The 16,033-nt window shown below is 44.0% G+C and overlaps 1 protein-coding gene across 1 annotated transcript; it reads right to left on the bottom strand.

Moving 5' to 3' along the window:
• Positions 1–5,340: 5,340 nt before the first annotated feature.
• Positions 5,341–9,033, bottom strand: LOC139567098 (interferon regulatory factor 2-binding protein 2-B-like). The gene is made up of 2 exons (XM_071388590.1): positions 6,887–9,033; positions 5,341–6,530 (listed from the first exon to the last, which is right to left on the bottom strand). Exons 1-2 carry the CDS (start codon positions 7,671–7,673, stop codon positions 5,791–5,793), a joined length of 1,527 nt encoding a protein of 508 aa, XP_071244691.1. The 5' UTR covers positions 7,674–9,033; the 3' UTR covers positions 5,341–5,790.
• Positions 9,034–16,033: the final 7,000 nt, after the last annotated feature.

Raw genomic sequence — 16,033 nt, 5'->3', positions numbered from 1 at the left:
AAGTGGGCTCTCCTTTCTTAAAGGGGACGAACCATCCATGTGCCTTGCTGTGTAGGGATATTTAATTACAAAGCAGTCCATTTCACAGATCTGAGGGAGATAACACATGCCCCCCTATCAGGAGCAAAACCCATGTGGCGTCAAAGCCGCTCTGTATTTAACGCTTTTTCAAAGCCGAACACAACACAGAGGAACAGGAAGGATGTGAAATATCTACATTAAAGAGTGAGAATCTCAGAGATTACACCCCTTGGGGCTGGAGTGCTGGGGGGCTGGGGGGCTGGGATCTCCATTTCAACGTTGCCAGAGAGCAGAAGATGAAAACAACGCTCTTGGACGAGACTTCCCACTCCAAATCCGAGCACCCTCTTTCTTGAAGCAGTACAAGACAAGACGGCCCTCGTCGTCCCTTTAGAAGACGACTCATCAAAGTGGTTATTTGAAAAGCAGAACTTCAAGGCCAACATTCAAGCATCCACAAATTAGGAATTGATAGAAGTTGAGAAAAAAAAACTTGGCTCTGAAATATGGGATAGAGAAAAGTTATATTTAAAACATAATACAGAAAATTGTCTGATGGGAAAATCGTCTCGCAATCTGATTAAATTGTCCTGCATAAAATATATTTCAATCGAAACTGTAAAAAGTGGTTTCAAATGCTTATTTAAGTTTTTGTTTAATTTATTTTGCGAGGCCAAATCTCACTTAAATTGGTAACATCAGATACGAGGCATCCAACTGTTGATAGTCACTTCAATAAAACATTTCCAATGGACAATAAAAGGCTGTTCCGGACCAGTCTGCTTCTCCGATATCATTGTCTTGACAACAAGTCAATGACATATGAGCTATAGCAGAATCAATCTGGTACTTGGACAAAAAACAACAACTTTGCCTTCAATAAAACAAGGTCTAGAACTGTAGAAGGCCAATTTTGTGTACTTGCTTCAATTTACCTTTCCTCCTAACCATTGTGAACACTCGCCCAGTAAGCAATTCAACATTTTCCTGCAGCAGTTAGGTCATAAACGCCCAATATGGGCCCCACTTAGCGGGTAGCTATTTCCTCCGCATGCAGATTGACGTGGCACATCCACATTGCCTGGTGTTTACTTTTCGCCAGAGAGCGGTAACTAGGCAGCGGGGCCCACTTTCACGATACACACAAGGTTCACTCTCTGTGTGTCGATCACTATATTTGGGCCGTCCATAAAACCTATTTTCCAGATAAAGGCTTTGGGAGAGTCAACAGAACACGCGTTCCTTCCTTGGTGTTGGCTGCTGGGTGATTAATGGCGGCAGAAGCTTGCCTGTTTTCTGTCTAATTATAGTGAGAGCAGCTGCTGGATTTGACCCTTCCTTCTTTCCCTCGCACCTCCCTCACTCCCCAGCGTTCCCCCACACACCTATCACAATCCCCCCTTTTTTTTTTACTGGGACAGCAAAGGACCCTGGAATGTTAGCATGGGTATCCCCCCCCCCCCCCACCACCCCACCCACATCACTAGCTTGCTTCAAGCCAGCCGTATAACACACCCGGCAAAGCACAGTGGCCCCCACATGATTTCCAAAATCCCCAAGGCGAGATCTTTTAAATCGCTGTTGCGGCAGGCCAGGGCCCAGACCATTGTGCATGTGCAGCCACGACCGGCAGCCATTTGTCATGCGGGGCTGTTGGGTGACCTTTTGAACAGAGTTTGGATTTGGACAACCTCCAGATGAGACTATGCTATCCTAGTTAGCCTAGGCAGGTCGTTGGGACACAGCTATCACTTTTAAAATGCACACGGCAAACACAACCTTAAACAACCTCTGGGCCTTACAAACAAACATGGAAATGTTAGTGGCACTTGTTGCTAGCGATTCGTTGCGTAGCCACGAGGAGATGGTAGAAGCAGCACGGTAAGGCCGCTAAGGTTGAACTGAAAGAACGTTGGCCATCCGACGCGTCCGTCCTTTCAGACAAGCCCTGACATTTCAGGTCTAAAAATACAGGGGGGAATGTTTTAAGGGAATTTGTGGGAGAGTTATAAGCAGTAGAGGCTCATATAACCTCCAGAGACAAACATTGACATGGCAATGGTTAAAAATGAGTTACTATAAAAGTGTTCAAAGGGAGGATACAGTATGCTGCTCTATTTGGATTGCTCCAGATGAACTAGGCCTAAAACTGTAGGCTACATGGACTGGCGAACACCCTCAAAGTTATTTAGAAATTGTTTTGTGGAATAGCTATGGCTTTTAGTTTGATATTACATTTGTGTCATTGAAAACCAAATCGTGGATGTAAAATACATGTAGTTATATTTCTCCAAAACAACCACCATTCCCTAGGTTTCATTCAATTGAATGTAGGCCATGTGCTTTTTATTGATGTTGTTATTTGATAACTCCCTCAGGATCTATGTTGAAAGCTGTGTGGTATAAATCAAAACGTTTAGGCTTCTGAGGCTATTTTAAGACAGAGGTAGGTAACATTCGTTCAACAAACCTGTATTGGAAAGTTCACTGTTGCAAATTCCACATGGCCGACCTTGTGCGCACACTCCTTGTGTGTTTATTATCATACGGCCTTCCAACTTCATCTACTGTTTCCTTCACAGGAACCATCATGTATTTTGGAGTCAGGAAGAGTAGAGAAGGCTGATTGGGGGGGGGGCAGCTGAGCAAACAAAGGGAGCGAGAGAGGGGGGAAAAGCCTTAAATTCTTTCTGAGTGTGCCCCGTAATTTGAGCAAACCTATTAATCTCGGACGACTGGCTCCTTTTTCGCCCTCAGGGTGTTGAGTTTCGGTGACAGATGAAAAGGAATGAGCTGGCACGGCTGGAATTCGAAGCAGAGAGCTGAGCGCCAGCCAGCGTTGCAGATGAGCTGGCACCAACGTAACAGAAAGCCCGGGTCAGGTACGAACCGTCTGCTCCCCTCCCTCCCTAGACATCAAACGAATCAACATCGATCCGCACAAAATGGAACCTGACAAATCGGCTGCGGCCAAGTCTGTGTAGGTCTACTGTGAAATAGCTACAGTGCACATTGGGTGAATCACTGCATCAGTCATTTTATTACATGAGCCTAAAGTGCTCGCCACAACATTGGGGGGGAAAGAGAGAACATACAAAATAAGTGCAAATATTTTTTAGCAATGTAGGCCTAGCCTACTCATTATCAGTGAGTGGTTTCCATTTACTGACCAATAAAATGTAATTCTACAAAAACAACAGTGGGCTAATGTTTGATTTATGTTGAATTTGCTAAGTCTCTTAAAAATGACATGAATTGAAAGTACAGCTACAACGTGTGCCATGTAGGGCTATATCTAGGCCCATTTCCTTCCAAAATAGAGCTTGCTAGCTTGTAGTCTATAAAACCTAGAAATTAGTTTACCTGTGGTTAATTCAGCCATCCCTATGGGGAAAGAATATGGTTTTGGGATAAACGCAGAAAATAAAGGGCTGAGGTTATCGCAGGCTTTAAATATCTTATACGTTTTGTTCTATGAGATAATATCAGTGATTTAACTTGACCTTTATGAAAAGAATGTATAACATAAAAAATTAAAATAAATCTCCTAAACCTGTGTTTACAACAGACCTTATTTTTGACGTTTATCCAAAAACTCTCCAAAAACTCCATTCATTTTCCTATTGACTGTGTCCAACAAACCATGGCGGAGCTAGTGCCTATAAAAGAACGGCATTACCATTGCTCTCTATACCAACCTTGGACCGTGTTGTCGTCAAACTGGGTCAGTAAAGGGTTAAGTCTGGATTTGGCCGCTCCCCTGAATGGTGGGTGAATGCGAGGCGAGGCCGCAGAAAAACACAAGCCTTCCATTCATCTCGTCACCGTGTGATCAACCTTGAACAGTGGAAGGCGTGTTATTGCACCGGAGGTCCCGAGCAGGCAGCAGCAGAGACGAGAGGGGGACAGGGGGGGGGGCGGACGGTGACTCAGGAATTCCACTGAGGCGTGCACATGACCAAGCACCTCTTTTATGCCCTCTTTTGTGGAGGATGATATTCTGGAGGACTACAATGCAGCCATTGACTCAATGGGGTTCTGATGGCGAACCATGTCAAACGCCCATGTGTGTTTTGTTCATGTGTGCACTGTAGCCTATAGAGGGGATGATTATATATTCATTTTCAGATAGTTGCCAATAAACAATTGATCCAGAGGGGAAATGAACAAAAATCATCATCTACAAAATAATGCATTGTTTGTTGTTTATGCTGTTGGGTTACTAGGGAGATATCTAGGTTATCACCGAATGAAATATGTATGCAGTCAACATTGGCTGTGGCTTGCAGATGAATAAGAGATTATCTCCAAAGCTGGTTAACCCGTTTCGAATGGAAGAATCCCTCTCACACACAGTGCACACTACATGTTTGCTTCTACAGTAGCCTCAACGAATGTAGTCAAACTATTACTCTGGATCACATGCATACTTCTTGACAAGCATGCAGCGTTGAGTTGTGGGAAAAAGCCAATACCTCCAATCAAAGCTCACATGTACTGAGCTCACAAGTAGTCACATGACGTAATCATTCATGACTTCACATCCTTACTATGTTTTGTTTTGTATTAGGGCGTGGATGCAATGTGTCAAAGGCAATGGCCCTGGGGGCGAAGTGACAAGAGAATAGATCTGAAAGAGATTTAACTGAATATTGTGTAGATCTTATTGATCAACATGACTTCCGTACATTCTAGCTCCATCGCTAGCCTAACTACCTATGAACATGAAACGAAACAACTCCCTCCATTTAGGCTGACTTACCAAGAGATAATGCACGGCTGTTTCAATTGTGCAGAATCACTCTAAAATCAACATCCCCAATAAACAGTGATGTTTAGCTTAATAAACAGTGATGTTTAGCTTTAGCTTAATGAACTGATTAAATTAACATTTAAGTCCTTTTGGGTTAACTGTACATATAGTATGACATACTAAGAATACTTTTGTTTTTACCAGCATAGGAGACACGCGGTAGATTTGACTAACTTAGTGGTCATTAAATGTACAATAGCCTCATTACTGCTGTAAGCAAAGTAAATCACGAGTATTAAAACCATCTGAGGAATTTTTTATGCTGGCATATATTCAACTGTATGTTTACTGCTGTATAGAAAATCTCCCCTCACTTCTTTTCCTCCCTCCCTACTCCCTCGCTTTGCTCTCACCCCCCCCCCCCCCAATCCTCCCTGGGTCCCATTTTGTTCTTGTCAAAGGTATTGCATCACTGCCCATGAGTGATTCATAATCGGGACATGACTCTCTCTCCCTATGGCTTCACTCATTACTAATTGCAGGGAAATAAGCAAACCAGACACTAGTTATTATTACAAGGTCAGAAATTGTATTTGGCAAGTTTTTTTTAAACAAGTGCATACAAGTACAGCTAGAAGCAATTCAGTTTGCCAAGTGCTCGTAGAGTCATATTAGTTAGTCACATTCTATGTTTAACAGGGACTGCCACCAGAACTAAAAGTACATCGAAAAAAAGGGGGAGGAGGAAAGTAGTCTGTTATGATGAGTACATACCTTTATCTTCAAAAAATATATAGAAACACAATGTATTGAAAAACAAAAACAAAATAATCAAAAAAAAATTATACAGCCATGTTTACGAAGCATACAACTTCCCTTGTGTCCAATATGTACACGTCCATCAGTTTCTTTTGGATGGTATGCATGGTACGAGGATTTATATTCAGTTGTAATGGTGTACATGTTGGTTTTTGTTTGTTGTTGTGGTAGTTAAAAAAAAAAAAACGCGGGTAAAATCAAGGGTCTCTCTCCTTTTTTACTTTCACGTCCCCTGCCAAGATGGTGGCTATTTCGCCCTGCATGAAGGCCCATGGTACGTTGGAGCCCACCAGTGGGCATTTCTCCCCGCTGGGGCAGTACACCTCTCCCGTGGCCCCCTGCTGTTTGATACTCTCCCGGGAGCAGGGGAAGCAGAACTTGTGCGAGGGCACTGACGGGCACTGGACAAAGTGTGTGTCCTCCAGTCTCTCGTGGCACAGGGTGCAGCACAGTGGCACGCTGCCTGGCACCGACGAGTCTGGAATGCTCTGCGGCGGTGCCCCGTGAGGGTCCATGCCCTGCGAGTGGGCCGTGGCCACCACCTCCCTCTGGGTCAGCCGCCGCTGGCCTGCAGAGGACGGGGACAGTGGGCTCCCGCTGTTGCGCCGGCCCGCTGCCGTGGTGGAGTGCACCTGGTTGGCGTCCTTGGGCGAGCCAGTGTTGCCGGCATTGTCAGCGGCGAGGATGAGTGCTGCCATGGGCGACTGGCCGTTCTGTGCCGTGGCCGCCTCCGGTGGGGTGGAGCGACTGTGGGGGGAGATGGTGGAGGGTGGAGCGGCAGAGAAGCCTGGCAGGGATGCCGGCGGCATCTTGAGGACCTCTGAGGGCGACGGCAACCAAGGCTGGCCCTCGCCGCCATTCATCTTGGGGGCGGAGCCCTCGCCGTCGGGCTCGGGGGAGGCTTTCCTCTTCATGCTCCGCGGGTGCTTCCCTCGGTCTGTTGGAGAAGAAGGAGGAGGGGTGGGGGGGTAGAGAGAGGAGTTAAGGGTTAACAAACATTCCAACCACCACAGCAGCAGCAAATGTGCATGCACTGTAAATGAAATGAAACATTCCTCTCAAAGTTTTATGTTATTTCATATGTAAAACAAAATGTGCAGAGGAAAAACAAGTTGTCTAGTCGGTAGCCTGCTGGGGATCTGACTAGAGGAAATGTAAACATGCATAAACAACCATTCAACAGAAAACCCACGTCAACACAGTGGCAAAGTAGCTGACTAAGAACACTGCCAGTTCCTGTTTTAGTCTTCCAAATGAACGCATTCCTGTGTGAAAAAAAAAATACAATCCTACCTGGTTTTGAAGAAGTTGCACTTGTCTCATATCCCATGACGCGCTGCATCGCCGCATGGTCTTTCTTGAACCTGCTGTCGAATGTGTGGAGAGCCATCAAATCCCTCACTGTTTTGCCCTTGCCCATCCACTCCTCTGCCCGCTTGTGGCTCTCAGACATGTCCGACATGCTATCCGGTCTATGCTTGTCTTTCATATCCTCCCCGCGCTTGCCGTGGTCGCCTTGACCAGGAACATTCAACGCGCCCGGCATACCCATTTGAGCGGGCCGACCATTGAGTGTGTGTACTGGACCCATGTTTCCGTTTACTAAAGGCACCAGATTGGGAGGAACCGTGCTAGTCCTGCGAGGGTTGGGGCTCTGGCGGTTCAGCTCCGGTGGGTCGTCAGGTTTTGGAAATCCATTTGGCACAGGGATGCCGTTAACTTGCCTCCCCGGTTGGTACTCCGGTCCCAACCTTGGCGGTCGGTCAGAGAGGGGATAGCGATCCAGAGGCTGAGGCGGACGCGAGCCGGGGTCTCCAGCTGAATGGTTGTGGGACTGAATTTCCTTCCCTGAGTGCTGAGGTTTGCCTGGCCCCGGAGATCTCCCGTCCTGGAATCCATGAGCCCTCTTCAGCTGTCGGGCAGTCTCAATTACAAACTCAATCCGGTCGGCTCCCTCGTAGTTGACACATCCCCTGCAAACGGGTTCGGTAAAATCCCAGATCATCGCCCATGGCATGCGGGGCAAGTCACACAAATAGCATGACTGCCTCCTCGAAGCAGCTACAGCCGCGGACGACATAGTTTTCGTGAAAAGTGGATACCAAATTCTCCAAATCTCCCTGGGTTTCGTTTTATTCTGTAGAAAAAAGGAATCGCGAATAATTTTGTATTTTCCCTCTAGCCAAGCAGCCTTAAAACAGCCAAGTTACACTGAGAAGTTCATTGCAGTTGTGTACTTTACTACGGCGCGCCTCTATCTATCTCGCACTACAACTCACAGCTCGAACTCAATGTAGGGCGGTGACGTCACCGACGACACACCACTAGTGCCTCCAGCAGCTCCAATTCTATTTACTTGATTCTTCGACAGCCCCTCCAGCGCATGCTCACCCTTTTTTCCCTCTCTCTATCCGTAGGCCTTACCACTTGTGCAAGGAGTTAAACTGCCAGCAAGCCCTAAAGAGAAACTGGTTAGATGCAGTTGAGCCCTGCTGCTAAAAGTAGTTATTTAATGTCAACGTAAATTGTATCAGATGTTGATGATAGGCTTCTGATTACTGAGAATCAACATCCAAAGATTTCAAAGCAACAATTATTGCGGCTCCTAAATTGTCTCACGAATATATAATGCCTTTGCATGCAACTCAACAAGTGGCGTCACCTATCTTGCGCCTTTAGTTAGCCTATGCATGCTCTCCGGGGCTGGCACTAGAGCCCTATTTAGTAAATCCTCATTCCAGTCACACTGCCAGCACAACGTCACGAGACAGATAGCTTTCACCCAACCATACAATTCGACGCTGTGTTACTATGGCAGATTTTACCCCCCTTCCTTCGTCCTTTTAAAATGGGATAGCCTCTTTCCAATCCATAGTTTACGAGTTCAGCTTTGCACTCTCGACTTGTTTAGACATAAAAATAGATTATAATAGTTGCATGATGAAAACTAACGTCGAAATGTTTATCATTTTAGAAATATTCGTGATTAACTGTGTTTGGGCTACTTTGTCAATCGCTTGCTACACACGCCCCTTATTCTAAGCAACAATGTATCACATAACGAGGTAATTGATACCTTGTTGCAGTCATACTATGACGTGGCGCGTGCATGCAACATTGTTGCAATTCGACATTTGAGAATATAGCGCCTAACCACCGTGTGATAGCGATGTTCTTCATCGTTATCACAAAGAGCGACTGTGAATTTCCTCATCGTCCAAATATTGGATGAAGTTCAGCATGACTAACTCACACCAATCAACGCCTCGTGATTCAGTAAACTCGACAACTCACAGCCTGTCTGACTGGCGAACACGGAAACCCCCAGATCAAAGTCACAAACCGAGACATCGTTTGCACTTTTTTCAATTACAGCTCCTTCAATTCTTAAGTCTAGAGGCTATTCGTGTGGATAGTTCATTTACTTTGATAATAATTCCACATAGCCTAAATGTCACTCCGGTCTGGTCTTGTTAGACTGCGAGGAAGGTCAACAAAATAGCCTTAGGCCTACTCTCGTGTTGCTATTGCATGAACTGTGTTTGTAGCCTATATAGCTCACTGTAAGATTTGGCAAAAAACGATGTCTTTATTGCCAACCGACCGAGGAGTTTTCCGTAATTTACTTTCTCTCTTTGTTAGGGTTAGCCACAAAATTGTAGAGTGTGAGGCAATACCGCCTATGAGACCTGCGGATACAAAGCAGTTTTTTGTTTTCAAGCATGTAGCCTACTTTATGATGACGTTCCAAACAGGAAGTGGTTTTTAGTCACGTACTCGCTTCTTAACTCGCCCATCCGTGGAAAAACAAACTACCCATCCTGGCTCGCTGCCAAAGATCACAGACATGCGGGGTAGGACGAGCGAGTCACAGCAAGCTAAAGCCAAATACCAAAGGAAATGGTTTCTGAAAGAAAGCATGCCCTTTGTTAAATAGACAGTCGACTAAATGTGATGAATAGTTTCATTTTTGGCTACACCTATTTGTTTCTAATAGGCTAGACATGGAAAATGGCAGCTATTCATTGTATAGTGGGCTCCTGAGTGGTGCAGCGGTCTAGGCTACCTAGACTTTTTCAATCCAAAATGATTAACTGGAATTAATCAATAAACACAAAAGCTGACAGAGACTGTGAGTACATTTTTAATTAGGCCTACAGTTGCATATGACAGAACTACATGATGCATACCTGCATAAAGTAAGCTCAGCCCTGTGAGTTTTATTGTCCAATCATGTTACTTTCTCTGTGTATAGGAAACCCCACTGTGCAACTGACTAAATATACCCTTTCCCTTCCCTTGAAAATATAATTAATATGAACACGGCCAGACATTTTTCCCAGGATAAAAAACTAAAACATGTCACCTGATTAGAAAAACACTGGTCCCATCATAGCCCATATTAAATCATTTTACAACAGATTAATCATACCATATAAGGTCCAGAATTTTAGCTGGTTAGGTGGGTTACCAGATCAGGAAAAACTACAGACCCCAGAATTTTGGGGACTCCGGGACCCGTGGTGCCCCCTCTACTCTGTAATACTACTAGCCACTTAGCAATTTTATGAAGTTGGCTTTAGCTATCCCAGTGGTGGAAAAAGTACCCAATTGTCATACTTGAGTAAAAGTAAAGATACTTTAATAGAAAATGACTCAAGTAAAAGTGGTAGTCATCCAGTAAAATATTACTTGGGTAAAAGTTTAAAAGTATTTGTTTTTAAATATACTTAAGTATCAAAAGTAAATGTTATTGCTAAAATATACTTAAGTATCAAAAGTAAAAGTATAAATCATTTCAAATTCCTTATATAAAGCAAATGAGACGGCACCAATTTCTTGTTTTTAAAATGTATGGAAAGCCAGGGGCACACTCCAACACTCAGACATAATTTACAAATGAAGTAGATCAGAGGCAGTAGAGATGACCAGGGATGTTCTCTTGATAAGTGTGTGAATTGGACCATTTTAAGCATTCAAAATGTAATGTGTACTTTTGAATGTCAGGGAATATGAATGGAGTAAAAAGTACATTATTTTCTTTAGGAATGTAGTGAAGTAGAAGTAAAAGTTGTCAAAAATATAAATATTTATAGATACCCCAAAAAACGACTTAAGTATTACTTTAAAGTATTTTTACTTAAGTACTTTACACCACTGAGCTATCCCAAATAGGTTCCCAATCTCCAGGCTATCAATCAATTTAACAGTAGCTATCTTGTCTAACTATCTTAGCTGGCATAACTGCTTGCATGTTTGATAAGCAAGCAATAACTAAATGTTGAATAATACTCACATTCCTTAAAATGTTTTACCCAGATTTTAGCAGAGATGCAGAGACGAATATTTAGTTTCTTTAAAAAAGAAGGATACTAACAGCTCAAGAGGTATGCTTCGATATGCAGAAAAATAGACACATTTGGACATCAAATTAAGCATAATGATTATGGCTATAGATTGCAGGGGAAAGCTGTTTCAGGTGTTTGAAAAATGCGAAATTATCAAATTTACGGATAGCCCTTCTCCGGACCATACCCTAGCCATCCTCATGTACTTTATGCCATCTCAGATTTTTGGGGTGCATGATGCCCCTGAATGTAAACAAACTAGTTGTGGAATGATGACTGGCCAACAGGAGAGCAGTGAACCACTGACAATGACTCAGCATTAACAGTAGCAACACAGTCATCTCTTACTCAATGGTTTGTATGACTGTATCACGTCGGTGTGGATCTGCATCGACCAGACAGCTGACTTGATGTAGCCGTGGCCCATCTTGTCTCGTCCTTCTCTCTTGGCTGCAACACTGTGACATGCCCTGTCTCGCTCGCCCAGTCAGCTGTGTGGAGAGAGAGAGAAAGAGAGAGAGAGACACGAGGGGGACACGTAGGCTACTGTAGGTGCACCAGTGAACAATGTGTCCTATTTCTCTGCAGCCTGAGGCAGAAGAGGCAAATGAGCACTGAGCAGTAATAGCAGTGTGGGCTATTTGCATCCAGGACAATGTGCCCATGTGAACGGTGTATAAGCAAATCCCAAGCGAAGCCTGGGAGAGATACTGTAGTTATTAAAATAGAAAGGAAAAGTTTTGACCCAAAATAAGAATGTACTTGGAGGTCAGATAGGTTGGATGTGGTGAAGTTTGCATTGTGATTTGTACGTTTGAGTATGTATTTAATAATGGAGCACACACACACACAATGCGAGTGTGCACATGCGCACGTGTGTGTGTGTGTATCTAGACTCTAACAAAATACATACTCAAGCTAACACAATATTGTGTTTCGTCATCATGGCTGCCATTCAGCTTAGACATTTCCCCACTACCATGCCAAGACATCTACAGAGCAGCCAGGTAACCCACGTTTCAATTAAGACTCTTTAGTAAGCTGGTTAATTAGAGTTGGAACATCTCTTACGCTGGTGGCCTTGTCTTGAGCTGGGCCGGCGTGAAGAAAAAACAATCCCCCTTATGCGGTGCGATTACAGTTTACACACACATACACAAAGTCAATCACAGACACAAACACAAAGTAACAGACGCATGCACACACACACACACACATGCATAACAATCCACTTGAGCATCAATTGTGGCTTGTCACGAAGGTTGGAAGACCTTAAGACCTGCTGATCTGCTGATGGGATGGGGAGGGAGGGGGGGATGAAGGAGGGGGGTCAGGGCACTCTGGTGGCTTATGTGGCACGCTGGTATCGCTCAGCGTCCCCAGGTGCTCCGACTTGGTGGCAGCTTGAACAGCGGCTCACACACAAACACAGAGGACTACATGTCACGCAATCAGAGGTTGCCACAGTGTCTTGACATGAGCCTGCTATTGTTACTTTTAATCTTTCTTCTTAATGGTTCGAGGAAGAGAGTGGCAAGAGTGGTTAAAGAGAAATTAGGGTAACTTAAAGCTACCCTTCTAATATTTGATTATTAACTAATATCTTACCTTATGTCTTTTTTATGTGTTGTTTTTGGCAACATCTCAGGATCATTATGACATATGATACTGAGACATTATTCATCGGTTGCACATCCGTCACTTGCATCGTTGCCATTCTTATCAACGTTTTACAGATGCCGCAGCATATTAATGTCTGACTAATGGTTAGTGATGTCTTTCTGAATGGGGGCTAATGACTGTTCCGTCAATGTTACACTATAGTGGCTTGGAAATACGATGACATTGCTAAAGTAGACAAATAATTAGTAGAAAACAACTTTGCCATCATTATGATGTCGTCAAGTTGACTTGTTCGTTAGAAATAGATAGCAATGCTAACATTAGCTGGCTAAAATGTCGGTGCTCTCCTCTGTCTGAGTTAGCCAAAGTTATACAGTATCTAAAGTAAATCTGCCAACGTCACAATGATGACAAAAGCTTGTCCTACGAAGTCTTTGCCTCCTTTTGAAATGTCATGGGGTTTCCAAGCCACAGTGTTGTACTTTAGATGAAATCTTCATCAGCATTCAATGAGACTGCATTGAGTAGAATACTCAGCTGGGCATCAATCCTAAATCTAACGTTCAAATCAATATTGTGATGAAACGTGCAACCCATGAATAAGAGTGTCATATGACAAGTCCTACCGTGCATTATGACCACGTTATAAATGCATTATACCTGTTGGCTTAAAGTCAAGTGTCAGTTCTTTCAAGTCAGCCATTCCTTGCCTGCATAACTCTCGGCCCCTTGAAAAGTTTCCCAGTTGGTTGGAGTTAGTCAGATGTGATATTTGCAGACATGGCCTCATGGCGAGGAAGAGGGTCAAGGAGTCAGTTTATTCAGCTTAGCCGTTTCACATGGGAGGAAGTCTGCTCGATGGGAAAGAAACCCAGGAAAAGCAGACTGGAGAAGGTGACATTGAGGTCACACTGTAGCACTGTGTCCAGCTTTTTTCAGATGGACTCCTGGCCATTCGCAAAAGTATCCAATGATGGCAAAAACAAATAAAGACGATAACTGAACCACATGACTCCATGCATTTGCTTGCCAAAGTTAGGGAGGGAGGATATGTTTGATTCAAAAAATAATGAATCTTATCAATTTGCCCTTGACCAGGAATGTTTACGGTTCGGCAAACCCCCCTTATGACTCAGTCAATGGACTTTTGTTCCTCTGTAATCTGTCAGTAGACAGACTCAGTAACTAGGTGGTTGTATGCGCAAGCCTTCCAGTATGTGACTGAGGCAAATTAACAGCATGGAAGTCGTTTAATAATTGAACAAATGCCTTTGTAGTGGCTTCTCTTTGATGTGTTTAAGCCTTTCAATTTTTAAACAGTACTTTTCGTGAATTAAGCATTACTGTACACAGCACACGTACTTTGAAGTTATGAGCGCATGCTGCTGCATGTAGCTTTCGAGAGCAAAAAGAAAACAAATTGCCTTTTACTTTTGCCTCTGTCGGGAAGCAACTGACAGAGTTCCAGATAAATAGTTTCCAGTTTGGCTCCCAATGCTTATAAATGATTAGCTTTATAGTACCAAAGGGAATTTCCTTTCCGAGGTATTTGATTTAATGTGTGCATTTAATTGACATGCATTCTAAATCAAATTTGTAGTATTTTTGTCAGAGGACGTCTTCGGTAGTTGCCAAGAAAGTGTAGGCTTACAGTGGCGCCTAACCTCCCATTTAGGGGAATTCATCTTGTGGGCTGAGGTTGTTGCCACATGGCCCTATTCCTACGTTATTAACTGAAAACCATTAGCTAGTTATAGACCTAATGGACTAATGGACTTATTTTAGAGTGGGGTCGATGACATTGTGTTGTTACTAAGCTTGGAGCACTGACCTAGCACTATTGGCTATTTTGCTTAGTCACAGTTGGTTCTGACAGACACAAAAGCAACATGCTGTGTAAACTCATCCGAAAAAAATTATTTAAAAAAAGATGTACAAAAGATGACTTATTCCCGATTCCCTGAAATCACACTTTAGTTTATCGTCATCAACATTTGACTTTAAATGTGGCGCAATGGAAGAAACAACAAATCCTCATCATAATACATCCATGTTTTTATTGTCAGTGCAGGAAGGAAAGGGTTACTATGGAGATCACTCCTATCAGGATATTCTAAGTAATGAACCATTTCCTGTTTACAGACGTGTTTTTTTCTCTCTCGTCTTAATCATCTGAGCTTGACACAATCTAAGCCCTTGCCTTACATAGAAAACATATCCCACATTTAAAGCCCTCTTCACTGCTCCCCGAAATAGCACTTAAAGCTAGGTTACAGTGTGCACACGGACGTGAATAAATAGTGTGGTCTACGCTTCAGACAACTGCCCACAGCTCGCTGAGTGTGCATGCACTAAATCGCCAAATCACTTCCTGCTTTGCTGCAATGAATCCACTCTCTGACCCTGACAGCCTGTTATGGTTCGAACGGCTGAGGCATATGCCACTTAAAGAGATAGCTTCTTGGACGGCGCAGAAGGAAAATGTACTACCCTATTGATTGTCCACAATGCTTCTCTGGCAGATCAATAAGCAGAGGTAACAAATGCTGATTGAAAAAAGAACAATACATTGGGTGCTGCAGCATTGACTTTGCAGCTTTCTTAAAGCGGCGACAGTCTCGAGAAGCGGCATTGACTTCAGTGCTTTGATCTTTGATGCAGTGTTGCAGTATGGAGTGATGCAATATCCTGACAATGTCACAGCACGAGCACTTTATTGTTACGGAAGGGGTGTGATGTTTAAGCATCACTTTCACAAAGCAGGGTTTGCATTCAAGTCAACGCTTGGAAACTGCATAGGCATTTGGTGCAGATCTAGTCCTCTAGTCCTTACAAGTGCAGTTAGTCAGACTACAGAGAAAGATGCCATTTTGGGCGCTCAGGCTTACCCTCAATATAGCGACTGACGACACTGTTTATAAAATGGAAGGCCAACTCAAATAAAATGGCGCGTTTGGAGAGAGAGGGGAAAAACACTTTTGGACGGTGTGCATCTGGAAACGGAGGAGAGGCGGTGATGTCACAGGGGCAAAGTGAGGAGACAAGAGAAAAACAAGGCTTTCTTTTTCTCCTCTCTTGCTCGCTCGCTCTCTCTCCCTCGCTCCCTCCCTCACTCCACCCTAATCCTCTTTGCAGGCCTGGAGGGAAAAGGTGGCGGGCTGCCAAGGCAAAGGCTGCTGGGAAAACGCAGAGGCTGCCAAGCGGGGTCCTGTCGCCGGCGTTAGAAGCACACATCTTTGTTCTCTGAGACCTGGTGTTCTGCCAAGGGCCTCATTTCAGCCAGGCATTATGGTTGCCCTGGATCGAAGCCAAACTACTGAGAGCTTACTCCCTTCTCCCTCCCTCCCTTTTTTCTCTATACCATCACTCTCTCTCTCTTTTTCCATTCCTCCCACTCTCTCTATCACACACATACACACACACACAAACACCCATCGCTAGGCTCTTATTCATCCCTGGATCCCTCAAC

This window comes from Salvelinus alpinus, chromosome 2 (genome assembly GCF_045679555.1).
Source record: "Salvelinus alpinus chromosome 2, SLU_Salpinus.1, whole genome shotgun sequence".
NCBI classification, from domain to species: Eukaryota; Metazoa; Chordata; class Actinopteri; order Salmoniformes; family Salmonidae; genus Salvelinus; species Salvelinus alpinus.
This window is presented reverse-complemented; position numbering and strand designations above follow the sequence as displayed.

Bases quoted from the DNA above. Each gene is read 5' to 3' on its own strand.
- LOC139567098 (XM_071388590.1), bottom strand. From the start codon at position 7,673: ATGTCGTCCGCGGCTGTAGCTGCTTCGAGGAGGCAGTCATGCTATTTG. The intron at 6,531-6,886 runs GTAGGATTGTAT...CTTCTCCAACAG, and splicing joins TGCAACTTCTTCAAAACCAG to ACCGAGGGAAGCACCCGCGG.